This window comes from Canis lupus, chromosome 6 (assembly GCF_011100685.1).
Source record: "Canis lupus familiaris isolate Mischka breed German Shepherd chromosome 6, alternate assembly UU_Cfam_GSD_1.0, whole genome shotgun sequence".
Classification (NCBI taxonomy): Eukaryota; Metazoa; Chordata; class Mammalia; order Carnivora; family Canidae; genus Canis; species Canis lupus.
The window spans coordinates 21,478,709-21,493,246 of NC_049227.1; the positions used below are offsets into that span (position 1 = coordinate 21,478,709).

At 50.0% G+C, this 14,538-nt stretch overlaps 1 protein-coding gene across 11 annotated transcripts in view; it reads right to left on the bottom strand.

Annotated features, from left to right (window-relative positions):
- Positions 1–8,879: 8,879 nt before the first annotated feature.
- TNRC6A (trinucleotide repeat containing adaptor 6A) overlaps positions 8,880–14,538 on the bottom strand; it is a 107,853-nt gene continuing 102,194 nt past the window's right edge. For 7 of the 11 annotated variants that reach the window (XM_038540020.1, XM_038540017.1, XM_038540015.1 and 4 more), the window contains 3 exons: positions 13,139–13,209; positions 12,273–12,412; positions 8,880–11,787 (listed from right to left, as the gene is read on the bottom strand). In XM_038540020.1, coding sequence (XP_038395948.1) covers positions 11,412–11,787; positions 12,273–12,412; positions 13,139–13,209 — 587 coding nt within the window. In that variant the 3' untranslated portion in view covers positions 8,880–11,411. The other 4 variants (XR_005360788.1, XR_005360787.1, XM_038540022.1 and 1 more) reach the window with 2 other exon arrangements.

Genomic DNA, 14,538 nt, shown 5'->3' on the forward strand with positions numbered 1-14,538 from the left:
GGTGGATGTAGCGTCGTCTCATAGACTTCCTGGCCAAACATTCCAGCTTCTGGAAGGACCATATAGTTTACTTGGCCAGCCCTTTTCTGAAGCACACACTGCTGGTTACTACCCAGCATCCAGTTCCCCTTTCTTCTCTAGTAACAGAACACTCACATTTTCGATGAGGAATGACATTCAGAATAAAGTCACAGCGTCCCAGGTGGGCATCATGAAGTTCTGCCTAATGGGAGGCGGGCGTAATTGATGCATTGACATGGGTCCTGCGCTCCCTGGGGGGCAGCTCTCTTCTCCTGGCTAGCCCAGGCCTGTGGGTGGGACACATGGAGCCCAGCTGCTGAGGGAAACCAAGGACCCTGGGAGCGTGGGTACCAGCCATGGACTCCTGACAACCACCCAGCAACCCCAGTTCTCTGTTGCTAAGCCGCTGTGCTTCAGGGGTCTCTCTAGTCCAGCTGGTGGTGTACGTGGCCCTCAGCACGTGGCCTTGCAACCAGCAGCATCAGCATCGCCTGGGTCACACTCCATACCTAAGAAACTCGACTCTGCATTTTTTTTTTTTAAAGCGGGAGCAGGGGATCCCTGGATGGCACAGCGGTTTGGCGCCTGCCTTTAGCCCAGGGCACGATCCTGGAGACCCGGGATCGAATCCCACGTCGGGCTCCCGGTGCATGGAGCCTGTTTCTCCCTCTGCCTGTGTCTCTGCCTCTCTCTCTCTCTCTCTCACTGCGTGCCTATCATAAATAAATAATTAATTAATTAAAAAAAATAAAGAGGGAGCAATCTCGGGCACCTGGGTGGCTCAGTGGTTGAGTGTCTGCCTTCAGCTCAGGGTGTGATCCTGGAGTCCTGGGATCAAGTCCCGCATCGGGCTCCCTGCACGAGCCTGCTTCTCCCTCTTCTTGTGTCTCTGCCTGTGTGTCTCTCATGAATAAAGAGAATCTTAAAAATAAAGAGGAGAAATTTATTTCTAGCATGACTTTTAAAGACAATTTTATTTATTTAAAGTAATCTCTATACTCAACATGGGGCTTAAACTCATGGGGCTCATGACCCTGAGATCAAGAGTCCCCTGCTCCTCGGACTGAACCAGCCAGGTGACTCCCACCTCTGCATTTTAATAAAACCCCCAGGTAATTCCATGCACATTACAGCCTGAGAAGAACTGCTCTGAGACACTTAATGAAGAGTATTTCCCTTGTTCTCAGGTTTCCCTTCCAAGCAGGGCCACAGTGAGCACTGCACTCTCCCTGGCAGCGTCTGTGTCTAGGTCAGATGCTCCAGGTGGGATTGCTGGTCGGTGGAAGGTGGCCTTTTACCAAAGTTTTTGACTGTGGTTTGCTTGGCTCTTTTCGATTCTGTTCCCCCCTACACCCCAAAAGATTTAGGTAGGATTGTGTGGGAAAATCTGTTAATCTCTCTTCTAAACGACTGGACTTCGCAAGGCTTCTTCCAAAAACAGGGAGTCGCGGTGCGCCCCCTGGTGGCCACTTCCTCTACTTACAGGCAAGTGGGTCCCGGCCTGCAGGACCTTGCAGCCCCAGACCTAGGGCGGGAAAACCCACAGCGAAGGAGGGCGGCCCTCTGCAGCGGCTGGCTGGGCGGCTTCAAGGCCTCTCCCCGCCAGGACGGCTGCAACGTTTAGGTCACATAAGCGTTGCTTGCAAGAGTACTTTCAACACTATATTGCAAGATTGACCAAAGAGAGCCTTTCCTTTTCCTTTTCCTTGTCCTTTAAAAATATGGCTATATGGGAGCATAACTGATGCACAGCAAACCATGCATTAAAAATGTCCAATGGGGGGATCCCTGGGTGGCGCAGCGGTTTGGCGCCTGCTTTTGGCCCAGGGGGCGATCCTGGAGACCCGGGATCGAGTCCCACGTCGGGCTCCCGGTGCATGGAGCCTGCTTCTCCCTCTGCCTGTGTCTCTGCCTCTCTCTCTCTCTGAATAAATAAATAAATAATCTTAAAAAAAAACAGAAAAAATGTCCAATGGGGAAAAAAATGTCCAATGGGGGGGGGGCGGCACCTGGGTGGTGCAGTGGTTGGGCTTCTGCCTTCAGCTCAGGGCGGGATCCCGGTGGTCCCGGAATCGAGTCCTGCGTGGGGCTCCCTGCATGGAGCTGCTTCTCCCTCTGCCTGTGTCTCTGCCTCTCTCTGTGTGTCTTTCATGAATAAAATTAAAAAAAAAAAAAGAAATAAAAATAAAAGGGTGTTACCTTCAAAGAACTGAGATGAAACAGAGTTTTCCAGATCTGGCCCCAAAAGTTGGGGAAGAGGTCAAAGCCGAGGTCCAGGGGGGTGTAGGAGTTTAGAACTGAGTCCAGAATGCCAAGCAACACATCAGATGAGCAAACTGAGGCTTTCAGAAGGTTATGTGCTGCTCCACAGTCACATGGCCGGTGAGCAATGGAGTCAAGGGCCTGGATCCTCTATTCGCCCAACTTCAGAGCAGTGGTCTTAGGAAGAAGATCCGAGAAGCCGTCTGGGCCACAGGAACTCTGTTACGCTGCTGGCGGGCATGTAAAATGGTTCGGCCACTCCGGCAGACGGGTTGGCAGTTTCTTAAGTAGTTAAATACCCACTGACCCCAGGAGTCGGCCTTCTCTCTCTCTCTCTCTCTCTCTCTCTCTCTGTCTCTCATGAAAAATAAAATCTTTTTTAAAAATAAGATTTATTTGAGAGCTCGTGCAGGGGGGAAAGGCAGAGGGAGAGAAGCTTCAACGCAGACTCTCTGCTGAGCATAGAGCCTGTGTGAGCTTGATCCCACTACCCTGAGATTAGGACCCAGAGATCAAGACCTGAGCCCCAGAGTCTGACGCTTAGCCAGGCCCCCCCTCATTGGACATTTTTTTTTTAGATCCCAGGATCCTGGGATCACGACCTGAGCCGAAGGCAGACGCTCAACCACTGAGCCACCCAGGGGCCCCTAACCCCTGTATTATTGGGGGTGTGTGTGGCCATGACGCCATTGTTGTAATTCTTCCCGTATTTTACAGAACACTCCAGAGGGGACTCGGGCAGTTCCCCATCATCAAGCACATCACTGTTTCTGCAGCGAGACCTAGAACTTCTCACGCCATACCTAAGACCTGTGGACCTGTGAAGAGCCTCCAATTCATTTTGCACCCAATGGTTTGCTGCAAACTTACCAAAGAGCCTTCGATTTTCAGAGCTTTCTGGATTTCAGAACAATAGACTCTGCTTGTATCGCTGCTACAGGTGAAGGAGCAGAGTCAGGAACATTAAGTATCGTGTCCGAGGCCACCCAGCAGAGCATCCGTGCCCTGCAGCATTACTGTCCGCCTGCCATGAACCACACAGTCTTCCAAGGTTGGGGAGCTGGAAGTGAGCAAAACAGACCCCACCGTCAGGAAGCTAAAGCTCTCACACAAGCCCTGTATGTGAATGTTCATCGTGGCATTACTCACCATGGCCAGAGTGGAAACAACCCAAATGTCCTTCAGTGATGAATGGATAAACACAACGTGGTCCATCCGCACATGAATATTGTTCAGCAATAAAAGGAATGACGTACTGACACGTGCCACAAAGTGGATGAACTCTGGAAACGTGATGTTCCATGAGACCTGTGCTAAGCCAGACACAGAAGGCTACAGGATGTAGGACACAGAGGGTTTATGGGAAGTGTCCGCGAGAGGCAGATCTATGGAGACACAGTGGATTAGTAGTTGCTTCCTGCAGGGCAGTTGGGGTGGTTGGAGAGAAAAGGTGGAATCAGTGCTATGATGGAAATGTCCTAAACATGACTGTTGCCATGAGGGTGTGACTCTATGAACGAACCCTGACCTTATATACTCTCCATGGGTTGAATTGTATCTCAATAAAGCGGTTATTTAAAAAGGAGAAGTAGGGGCATCTGGCTGGCTCAGTCGGTGGAGTGTGCAGCTCTTCATCTTGGGGTTGTGAGTTCGAGCCCCACATTGGGTGTAGAGATTACTTAAAAATAAAAAAAATCTTTCTTAAAAAAAAAAAAAGGAGAAGTAGGGGCACCTGGGTGGCTCAGTCTGTTAAGACTGAGATCTCGGTCGTGAGATCGAGCCCCCTGTTGGTCTTCTCGTTCAGCACTGAGTCTCCTTGAGATTCTCTCTCCTTCTCTCTCAGCTCCTTCTGCTTGTGCTCTTTCTCTCTCTCTCTCAAATAAATACATCTAAAAATAAAAAGAACTAAATGGGGATCCCTGGGTGGCGCAGCGGTTTGGTGCCTGCCTTTGGCCCAGGGCGCGATCCTGGAGACCCGGGATCGAATCCCACGTCGGGCTCCCGGTGCATGGAGCCTGCTTCTCCCTCTGCCTGTGTCTCTGCCTCTCTCTCTCTCTCTCTCTCTCTGTGACTATCATAAATAAATAAAAATAAATAAAAAGAAGTGAATGCTCTTGGAGTCGGGGCAGATCAGTAAAGATACAAATATAACCAGCTTTTCCAGAAACCACAACCCACTGGAGACATAACACCTGAAACAGATTCTGTTTTGCTAAGCACTGTTTTCCTAACTACTCCACGTCCACTCAACAGCGGCTCGCGCCCAGCTTCCACATGCTTGGCAGCTTTCTGTTACGAGAGAGGTCTCAGGGGCACCTGGGTGGCTCATTGTTAAGTGTCTGCCTTTGCCTCAGATCATGATCCCGGGGTCCTGAGATCAAGTCCTGCATCAGGCTCCCTACTCAGCAGGGAGTCTGCTTCTCCCTCTCCCTCTGCTGCTGTCCCTGCTCATTCCCTCTCTCACTTTCTCAAATAAATAAATAAAATCTTAAAAAAAAAAGAACAGTCTCACCCTGGGATTCATTAGTCAAGGCTCTCCAGAAAAGCAAGCAAGCAATAGGATGTGTATATACAGAGAAAGACCTATTTTAAGATATTGGCTCACATGATTATACAGCCTGGCAAGTCCATGGGGCTGGAGACCCAGGAAGATGGTGCAGTTCAAAGTTCAAGTCCATAGGCTGTCTGCTGCCAAACTCCCTCTTGCTCAGGGGAGTCTTTTTGTTCTAGTCAATCCTTCAACTGATTGGATGAGGCCCACCCACATGGAGGACAATCTGCTTTATTCAAAGTCTACTGATTTAAAATGTCAATCTCATCCAAAACACCACCACCGAAACCTCCAGAACACTATTTGGCCATGGTCCGGCCAAGCTGACACATAAAATTAACTATTCTAGATTCCATCTTGCTTATTCTGAAGCTCCACTCTCAATCTGGATTTGGAATTTCCTGCTTACCCTCCCCTCCTTCTGCTTTCCGGGAACCCCATTCTCGGCCTCTTCCGAGCCTGCCCCCCACCCCCCCGGGCAGCCTGCACCTGTGCCCACCCCCCAGCCACGGCCCGCCAGGGCCTGAAGGGCTCTGAGTGCGAGCACCTCTGGCTCAGCCTCTTCCGTCACTGCTTATGTGCACACACCGCCTGGTCGGCTACCCCTCTACAGAGCAGGGTGACTCACACCCAGTTTCCCCACCCGGATCCCCCCAACCCTCCCTGAAACCTCGCCCCTGGGTGGGGCTGCTCCCCACAGCACAGCCCAAGTCCCTTGTGGCCCCTTGTGGCACCTTGGGAGGCATGTGAAGGGCCAGTGGAGGAGCCCCCCCTACCACCCGGGCGCCAAGGCCAGAAGTGCAGAGGCAGGGTGGGCCCGCAGGCCGGGGCAGAGCGCAGTGCAGGGCAGCCGGAGGGCCAGGCACGGCCTGCCAGGCGGGGATGCAGCCTGGGGTGTCTGCTGAGCACAGGGAGCCAGCCTGGGGGGGCCAGGCCACCTGGAAGTGCGTCTGGCCACGGCAGCCAGGAAGCATCTCTTACCAACTTCCCAATTTCCAAACCCCTACCTTTTTTTTTTTTTTTTAAGATTTTATTTATTTATTCTTGAGAGAGAGAGAGAGAGAGAGAGAGAGAGAGAGACAAGCAGAGGGTGAAGCCGGCTTCATGCAGGGAGCTGGATGTGGGACTCGATCCCGGGTCTCCAGGATCACACCCTGGGCGGAAGGAGGTGCTAAACCGCTGAGCCACCAGGGCTGCCCCTCCCCCTCATTTCCCCTTTAACTTGGACTGAATTGGATTGATAACACCAGGACAGAGTAAATTTTTCTGTGCATGAGTTTCGTTTTTTTTTTTTTTTTATAACTCCCGTTCGTTTATGGCAAGTGGCACTAATTTTCCACGCGGCAACATTTCCACTTTTCCTTCATCAAAATGTTGATTTATTTTTTTAAGATTTTACTTATTTGTCAGAGAGAGAGAACGCATGAGCAGGGGGAGGAGCAGGCTCCCCACTGAGCAGGGAGCCCGACATGGGACTCGATCCCAGGACCCCAGGATTATGACCTGAGCCGAAGGCAGACACCTAACCCACTGAGCCACCAAATGCCCTAAGAAACTGATTTAAAAAGTTGGTTTTAAAACCTATGAAGTCAGGCAGCTCCGGTGGTGCAGTGGTTTAGCGCCACCTGCAGCCCAGGGTGTGATCCTGGGGACCCAGGATCGAGTCCCACGTCAGGCTCCCTGCATGGAGCCTGCTTCTCCCTCTGCCTGTGTCTCTGCCTCTCTCTCTTGCTCATGAATAAATTAAAAAAAAATAACATAAAAAATAAAACCTATGAAGTCAGTGGAAACCCAGGTGGTTCAGTGATGGGGTTAAAGTCATAAAGGGGGAGTTGTTCTTGGCCAGGCCCCAGGGTCAACTAGTTTGTCTTTTCCTGTAAGTGGGCTGGACTTCAGATACAGCCTCCCTCACTCACCAAAGCTGAGTCCTGCTCTAGCAGCATGTTGGGGTGCTTCCCTATCCAGCAGGTCAACAGCCAGCCAGGGCAGAGGCACCTGCAAGGCTTAGACGGGGCTCCCAGACTCAAGGAGTTCACTCTCTTGTCCCTTTGCTGGAGATCAGTCTCTGCCACCCACACTGACCAGGGCCAAGGGGCTAGCCTGGGCCTCACCGACCAGGGCCAAAGTGGAGCTCCTGGGCCTCACCATGGCTCATCTCTCCCAAGCATCAGAGCAATGTAACGGACTATCCAAAACACTATTTCTAGATGAAAACATGGAGAATGCAACATTCAGGTGTGGTTTTAACTTTAAAATGCAGAGCTTAAAAATGCTGTCCCCCAATCCCAAGGAAATACACATTCCTCCATCCTCTACTTAACTTTAGGGGTGTGTGGGGCAGCCCAGGTGGCTCAGTGGTTTAGCGCCGCCTGCCTGCAGTCCAGGGCGTGATCCTGGAGACCTGGGATCCAGTCCCATGTTGGGATCCCTGCAGGGAGCCTGCTTCTCCCTCTACCTGTGTCTCTGCCTCTCTCTGTGTGTCTCTCATGAATAAATAAAATCTTCAAAAAACAACCCCCCCCCAAAACTTTAGGGGTGTGGGGATGCCTGGGTGGATCAGTAGTTGAGCGTCTGCCTTCAGCTCAGGCCACGATCCCACAGTCCTGGGACCAAGTCCCACCTCAGGTTCCCCGCAGGGAGCCTGCTTTCTCCCCTCTGCCTATGTTTTTGCTTCCCTCTCATTCATGAATAAATAAAATCTTAAAAAAACAAAACAAAACACCTTTAGGGGTGTGTTGGTGGGCAATCTGAGAGCCACTGTGCTAGGACGGTCTCCTGTTCTAGGGCCAGGCTGGGGGCTCTGAAGGTCAAAGGAGAAAATGAGCTCGAAGCACCCGGTATGTGCAGGACCCTGGACTTACCATCACCATCATTCCTCCATCATTCCTCCTTCCCCACGACCTTGTACATGCCTGCTCAGAGGAAGTCCTGCCAGGTCCAGAGGCTGGGTGTCTGGATGGGACCCCCAAAGCTCACTGGGGTTGTGATTCTGGCTCTGGCTCGGTGACCCCACTGCCTGCATCTGAAATCAAAGGCTCTGCCGGAAATGATCTAAGCTCTGGAGAAGGGGGAAGACCAATGCTCCAATGCTTGGAATGGCCGTTTAACCCAACAGTGGGCTAATTTGCTTAGTGCGACCTTCATTTGTTGTTGATCCAAACATCTGCTTCATCCTAATTCTTGGTCTTCACGCTATTCTCTCCATGCCCTTTGACTTGGATTTGACCCCTCACCTGTCAAGAACTTCGATTCCCCCAGGTGCACCCAGTTCAAGAAGTGGCACTACCAGAATTTTTGGTTCTCAAATGTCAACAGGGTGTTGTTATTCCTTCCAGTATTTTATTTATTAGAGAGCGAGAATAAATGAAGGGGGATGGGAAGAGCAGAGGGAGAACAAGAGCAGGTTCTCCGCTAAGCAGGGACCCCAAGGTGGATCTCGATCCCAGGACCCTTGGTATGACCTGAGCCAAAGGTAGACACTTAACTGATTGAGCCACCCAAGCGCCCTTCCTTTCAGTATTTATTCAGCACCTACTAGGTGTCTGAGCACATGGCTTCTCCAGGTGAGCAAGAGCTCAGTCACCAGCGGTGGCCTGGCCCAGTGCCTCAACATACCGACTGGAGGGGGGATGACAAATCTGCTGTTGCAAGCGGGAATGGTGTGGGTGGGTGGGGGTGGAGGTGCCTGCTCTTGCAGGGACAGCGAGCAGGGGTGTAAGCCAAGCCAGGTAGCGATGCAGGGCAGCTCCGGATGCCCCAAGCCCCGCACACAGCCCAAGCACTCGTCCAGGGACGCAGGAGCCACACTCCACTGTGAGCCATCCTCGGGAATAATGCATAACCTGATGTGTTAAAGTGCTTAGACCGCCCCCTGCAGGCCGCCAGTGACTCGAGGCCATTTGGCCAGGCGCAGGTCAAGATCAGAACTAGGGCCTGGACCTGGGGCCCGAGTAGCTGAGAGGTTATGATAGACTGAGTGACACGTCGCTTGGGGAAGAGTTGTAATGATTTAAGGACTAGGCAAAAACCAAAACCACTTGTTAAATTTTTTAAATCAAACACTTTATTTCCACATAACAAGCGCAAAAAACTCCCAAACACTTTTAACAATACAATTAACGCAGTTATGAATTCAATTATATACTACTCAAAGCCCCAAAAGGTCAATCAGCTTAACGTTCCAAACATTTCCAAACGTGGTTTTTCAAAGCTACCTTTGGTTTTTGGAAAAACCAGTATGGAAGTCAATATACATTGAATGCATTGAACAACATTTGCTTGTAGGAAGGTGTCCGACATTAGCTCACACCTGGCAAGCCGGAGCATGATTTGAAGTCATACACTGGAATACACACACAGGTTTTGCCCCAGAGCTCCCGCGGTCAGGAGAGGGCCGTGAAGGGGGGAGGAAGGCCAGTCCAGGTTGTGGCATTTCTCATTTGTAACAGAGGTATGAGAGTTTAACACTAGAACACTGGCAAGTCATTAAGCTTCATGTTCCAAATGGTCTCTTGCTGAGGCTTGAGATGGGCACAAATGGTGGGGGAGATGAAGTCACAGGAGAGCTTTGAGCAACAAGATCCCAAAGATGCTCAGAGAGGGTAGGAAGGAGCAAGCTACAGTTTCCCATTGTTCTCACATTATTTCAGGGTGAAATTGTGGAGAAGTTCGGATAGAATGTTCAAATATTTGCTTAGATTTGTACTCGGTTGCTCTATGAGGACCCTCATATACAGCAACGTTGAAACGTTCATTGTAAAAAAGAGCGTACAAAGAAATTCACAAAAAAGAGACAATTAATGTTGAGCAGCCAAAAAGTCATGGTTTATTATATCGGAAGGGATTTCATAATTCAAACACAACCAAACTGTACATTTTACAATCACATTCTATTTGTAAACAGTTAAAAGCCACTGACTTCTTTTGCATCTTAGGACACAAACAGTTAGATCAAGGCAATGAAATGATGGCAAATTCTGCGCTGTTAAAATGTTTACCCTTGTTTGGCCCGTCTTCTTTGACTAAGCAAGCATTATAATACCATTTGTGGGCAAAAAAAGGGGGCGAGGAGAAAGTAAGTTTAAAAATGGTGTAACTCGTTAGTTTGCAACAACATTTAAAATTTTCTTTATACAATGAACAATTCTGTAAGCCCAATACCTTGGCTACAGTATGCATAGTTACTGATTTCGGCTTTAAGGTACAACAGTTCAACATTAACACAGTCACAAGAGAGCAGAAACAGAGAGAGCCACTTGATGGGGTTACAAAAAATTATCACCTATTATTAGCAAACCATCATCACTCACTAATAAAAAGACAGCATCTGAAAGCAGAATGTCAACTCCAGCTTTAAGCGATTTTTTGTTTTTGTTTTTTTTTGTTTTTTTTTTTGTTTTTTTTTTTGTTTTGTTTTGTTTTTTGGCAGAGAAAATTCTTTAACAGAGCAATATGTAGTATCAGTGCTAAAAGTTGGGGTTTTGTTTTTCCTATAAGAAACTACAAGGAGTTATTTTTTTTATTTTTTTATTTTTTAAATTTTTTTTCCTAACTGGGGAACTGGTTTTCCTGAGAACCATGCTCTTGGATTTAGGACAGGAATAGAAAACAAAAGAACATGGCCAAATGCTGCTCCTTTTTCCCAGAGATAGAAAGCATCTTGTAAATCATCCTCCATTGTTTTTTTTTTTTTTTTTTTTGTCTTTTAAATTTTTTTTAAATGATGGAAGAGTAAACATTTTTTTTTTTCTCAAAAAACAAACAAAAAAATCTGTAAACAAGAAGGTTCACCGTGGGAACCTTCAAAACAAAATGGAAAGCCTATTCAAAGTGCAGGGCCCGTCCTGGGTGGCAGGGGGGCTGCAAGTCACAGCTGTGGCCACAGTTTTTCAAACTGCAGAGCGAAATTCTTTAGTTTTATAACATGAAAACACTGGTGCAATACTTTCATTTATAGTCCTAAGTCAGCATCAGAACTCGGTCTTTTAAACTCCACGACACCACAGTAAGGTAGGCAAACATCAAGGCATAGTAGAGAGCGCACACCTTTAAGAACATCCTTGAGTAAACATTTACACTGGAACAGCTGCCCCCCCATATTGCCGATTAGACGAGAGAACATCATTCAGTGCAAAGTTAAAAGCTCATACATTATCAGCCCAAAAAAATGGTTTTGCAAAAAAAAAAAAAAAAGAGAGAGAGAGAAAGAAAGAAAGAAGAAAGAGAGGAAGGAAAACAGGGAGGGAGGGATGTGGAGGGAAACAGGGAAGGGAGGGTGGTGGTGAAAAAAAGAACCCAAAGGCTAAACATGATGAATATACACAAGTGAGCTCATTCTATACGGTTTAGCATGTATGGCGCTATTTGGGAGTGTAAATAGATAGATACCTTTTCACATTATAATATTGGCCTGCATGATTCAAGTATTCAAACTGATATGTTTCAGGGAAAACAAAGTGGAAAATGTGCAGAGAAGAGCTGTTCCCACAGGTGGCCCCTGGCTGCAGGCGGCGAGCCCAACTTAGTGCTCCTTTCTTTCGCTTCTTGAGGTCACAGTTCGTGAGTCTACATCTACACGTTACATGGACTCTCCACCCCCACCCAGGTGGTCAACAGAAAGAAAAGCATTAATGGGGGATGGGCTGCTAATTCCCCGGGGGTCGCTGCTGCTGGGAGGACCCCACAGGCTTGTGGAATAATGTGGGGTCCCCCAGAGTGAAGTGCCGTGAAGGTCTCCACAGTTAGTTCCCGACAGCCCAGCACCATTCCAGTGATTGAGATCGGTCCGGCTGGAGAACGAGTGGGAACAGTCGAGGGAGCCCAGCCGGCTCTGGCTGGACCCGAGAGACTGCCAGCCGGGAGAAGGGGTCAGAGACTGACTTTGTGCAAAGAAACGGCTGATCTCCTCTTCACTGGCAAACTCAGCAAGAATAGTAGTGTTCCCCAATACACACCTGGAGGGAAGAGACACAGGGGGGTGCGGTGAAGACTCAGGGGATCTGGAAGATCTCACTGATTCGAAGTGAGAGGAGCACTCAGCTTCTGCTCAAAAGGCGAGGAGGATGGTGGGGGGTGGGGTGGTGGTGACACGCCCACTGCAGGGCTCTCCAGGGCCCGGAGCAAAACCTGCCCCGCGTGTATGGTGGTGGTATCCAGCTAGATTAAGGCCTTTTGCCTCCTATAGGTGATTTAAAGGTGATTTAAGAGATTTCCTAAGGCCGGTTTGAGGGGCGATGCTTCACCTTAGGAGTACTGACCTTGGAACCCAAGATAGAGGCGAGGTCGCTGCCTTACAATGCCCTTTCACCGCGGGACCCCACGCGCTGGCCCGGAGAGGACACACAGTGCCACCAGCTGTCCTTCCATACACAAGGGAACCCCACACTCTACTCATCAGGAGGGCATTTTCCAGGTGTCACACACCGGATGGCCAACTTACATGTGCAGAGACTTTTGTGCCTTCACTACCTCTTCTTTTGAACTGTAACGGACCAAAGCATTTCCATGTGGGAGGTTCAGGTGGAATGTTATCAGTGGGCCATGCTGCATGCACAGAGTACGCAGAGTTGAGCCGTCAATCTAGGAAACAGAGCATGAGGGGGCCGCCAGTTAGATGAGCTGCCACGAGGACCATCAGGGGACATCGTCCTCTCTTTCCTGCCCGAGGTTCTTCACTCCTGCTGCCATTCTTCACTGGGGCTCACTGCCGGGATGGGGTACGGTGCCCCCCTCCCCACCTCCACTGGTCCCAGAGCCATACCTCTGTGGCCTCTAGACTCCTGGACATTCCCCAGATCCCCACTTCCTTAGTTAGCCATGCCCCTGCTGTGGCTTCATGTCTTCTCTCTTCCCTGCCCTGAGGACAGGATTCATCAAGGCACTGCTCCCTGGGAGAGGAGGGGCGGGCTCTTAACATCCAGCCTCCAGAGGAGGGGTGGTCCGGGGCCTAAGGAGATGTTCCCATCCAGAAGAGCAGACCAGGGTTTCTCAAGAGCAGTACCAGGACCGCCTGCATCACAATGATCTGAGTGCCTTCAGGAGGGTGCAGACCCCGATCTTAGCCCGGATCTGCTCCATCAGAGGCTCTGGAGCCAGACTGGGGATCTATTTCGCTTGGCTCGGTGCACGTTCTACAGGGTAAACAAACACGGGTGGGACCGCAGCCCGCCTGAGGCCTCCGAGGACCATCCTCATCACTCCTCCCTCTGCCCGGCCTGGAGTCTACTCGGCCTCAGCTCAGCAACACTGGGACCTGCTGCGGTGCGCCTGGCGCACGTCTACTGGCCAGGACACCGGCTTGCTTACCTGAGGTGTGAGGTTCTTTAGAACAAGCCAATTTGTTATTCTCCCTGAGCTGCTCTCACCCCAACTGGAACCTGAGGACAAACAAGGCCAGGTCAGTTTTCCAAGGCTGTGGCCTCAGTGACACTGAGGACATGCACATCCCCGTCAGGTGACAGCTCTGCAGGGCCACCTGGCCCCTGGCCCCCTCCCCTTCCCTGTGGGGTCCTCTTCTCTCGGCTCAGAGGGCCCCTTGCTCCAGCTCTGACGATGCTTTACTTCTTGGGGCAGGTGGCTCTGCCTCTGGGCACTGAGCTCAGGCAGCCCGCAGCTCACTGCACCTCAGGCTTTTTGATCTATTTATAAAGCTCACACTATTTAAAAATGGCACCCTCTGGGGAAAGACCCCAGTTTCTGATTATCGAAGGTATCGTCTGGTGACCCTGCATGCATGTCTTACGGGGAGATTTCAAAGCTTGCTATCAGTGCCCATCAGTAGACAAAAGGCTAAGGACAACGTGGTGTGTATACAGGATGGAGTATTACTCAGCTACAAGAAAGGATGAGACCCTGCCATGTGTGACAACATGGACGGACCTGGAAGGTATTGTGCTGAAATACGTCACAGAAAGACAAATACCATACGATTTTACTTGTATATGGAATTTAAAAAACAAAACAAAGAAACAAAGCTGAATCAGACCTATAAATACAGAGAACAAACTGATGGTTGCTGTGGCAGGGGTGGGTGGTGGGCAAAACAGGAAGGGGAAGAGGGAGGTACAGACTTCCGGTTATGGAATGACTAAGACCCCGGAGGAAAGGTTCAGTGTCGGGAATACAGTCAGTGGTACTGGTATAGCGTGTGGGGCAGAGGATAGCTCCATGTGTGGCGAGTGCAGCGTCGGTGCAGACTTGCTGCATATGTCATATGTCTGAAACCACTGTAATGATGTGTCCACTCTCCTTCAATCAGAAAGAGCAAGCTTGCAATAGCCCAGACATTTCTGTTTCTGTCTGGGCTCCAGAGGAGCTCCAACATCGGCCTTACTACTGTGCCCCAGGGCACTCGTGCTCCTGACAGCAGAACTTTATGACCCAATCATTCCTAGGAGTATGAGGTACCCCACCAACACTACAGTGTGCCTTAGGAAGACAGCTCTGTGACACAGCTCCTGCCTACTCATCTCTTCCTGAACTGAGTCATCTCACCCTCAAGTCTCTAACAACTCCAACAAGGAGCACCAGAGCTTTCCTGGGCCACTTGCACCTTGGCACACATGTCCCCTCTGCTTTGTCTGGCCTACCTTTACTTGGTTCCACCAACCCTCCTGAGCAGGGCGCTTCTAGGCCACTTTATTATCCTCCATCACTGTGTACTACTACCAGTCACTTAGCTGGCACTTGGAAATGCCTGTGGCTTG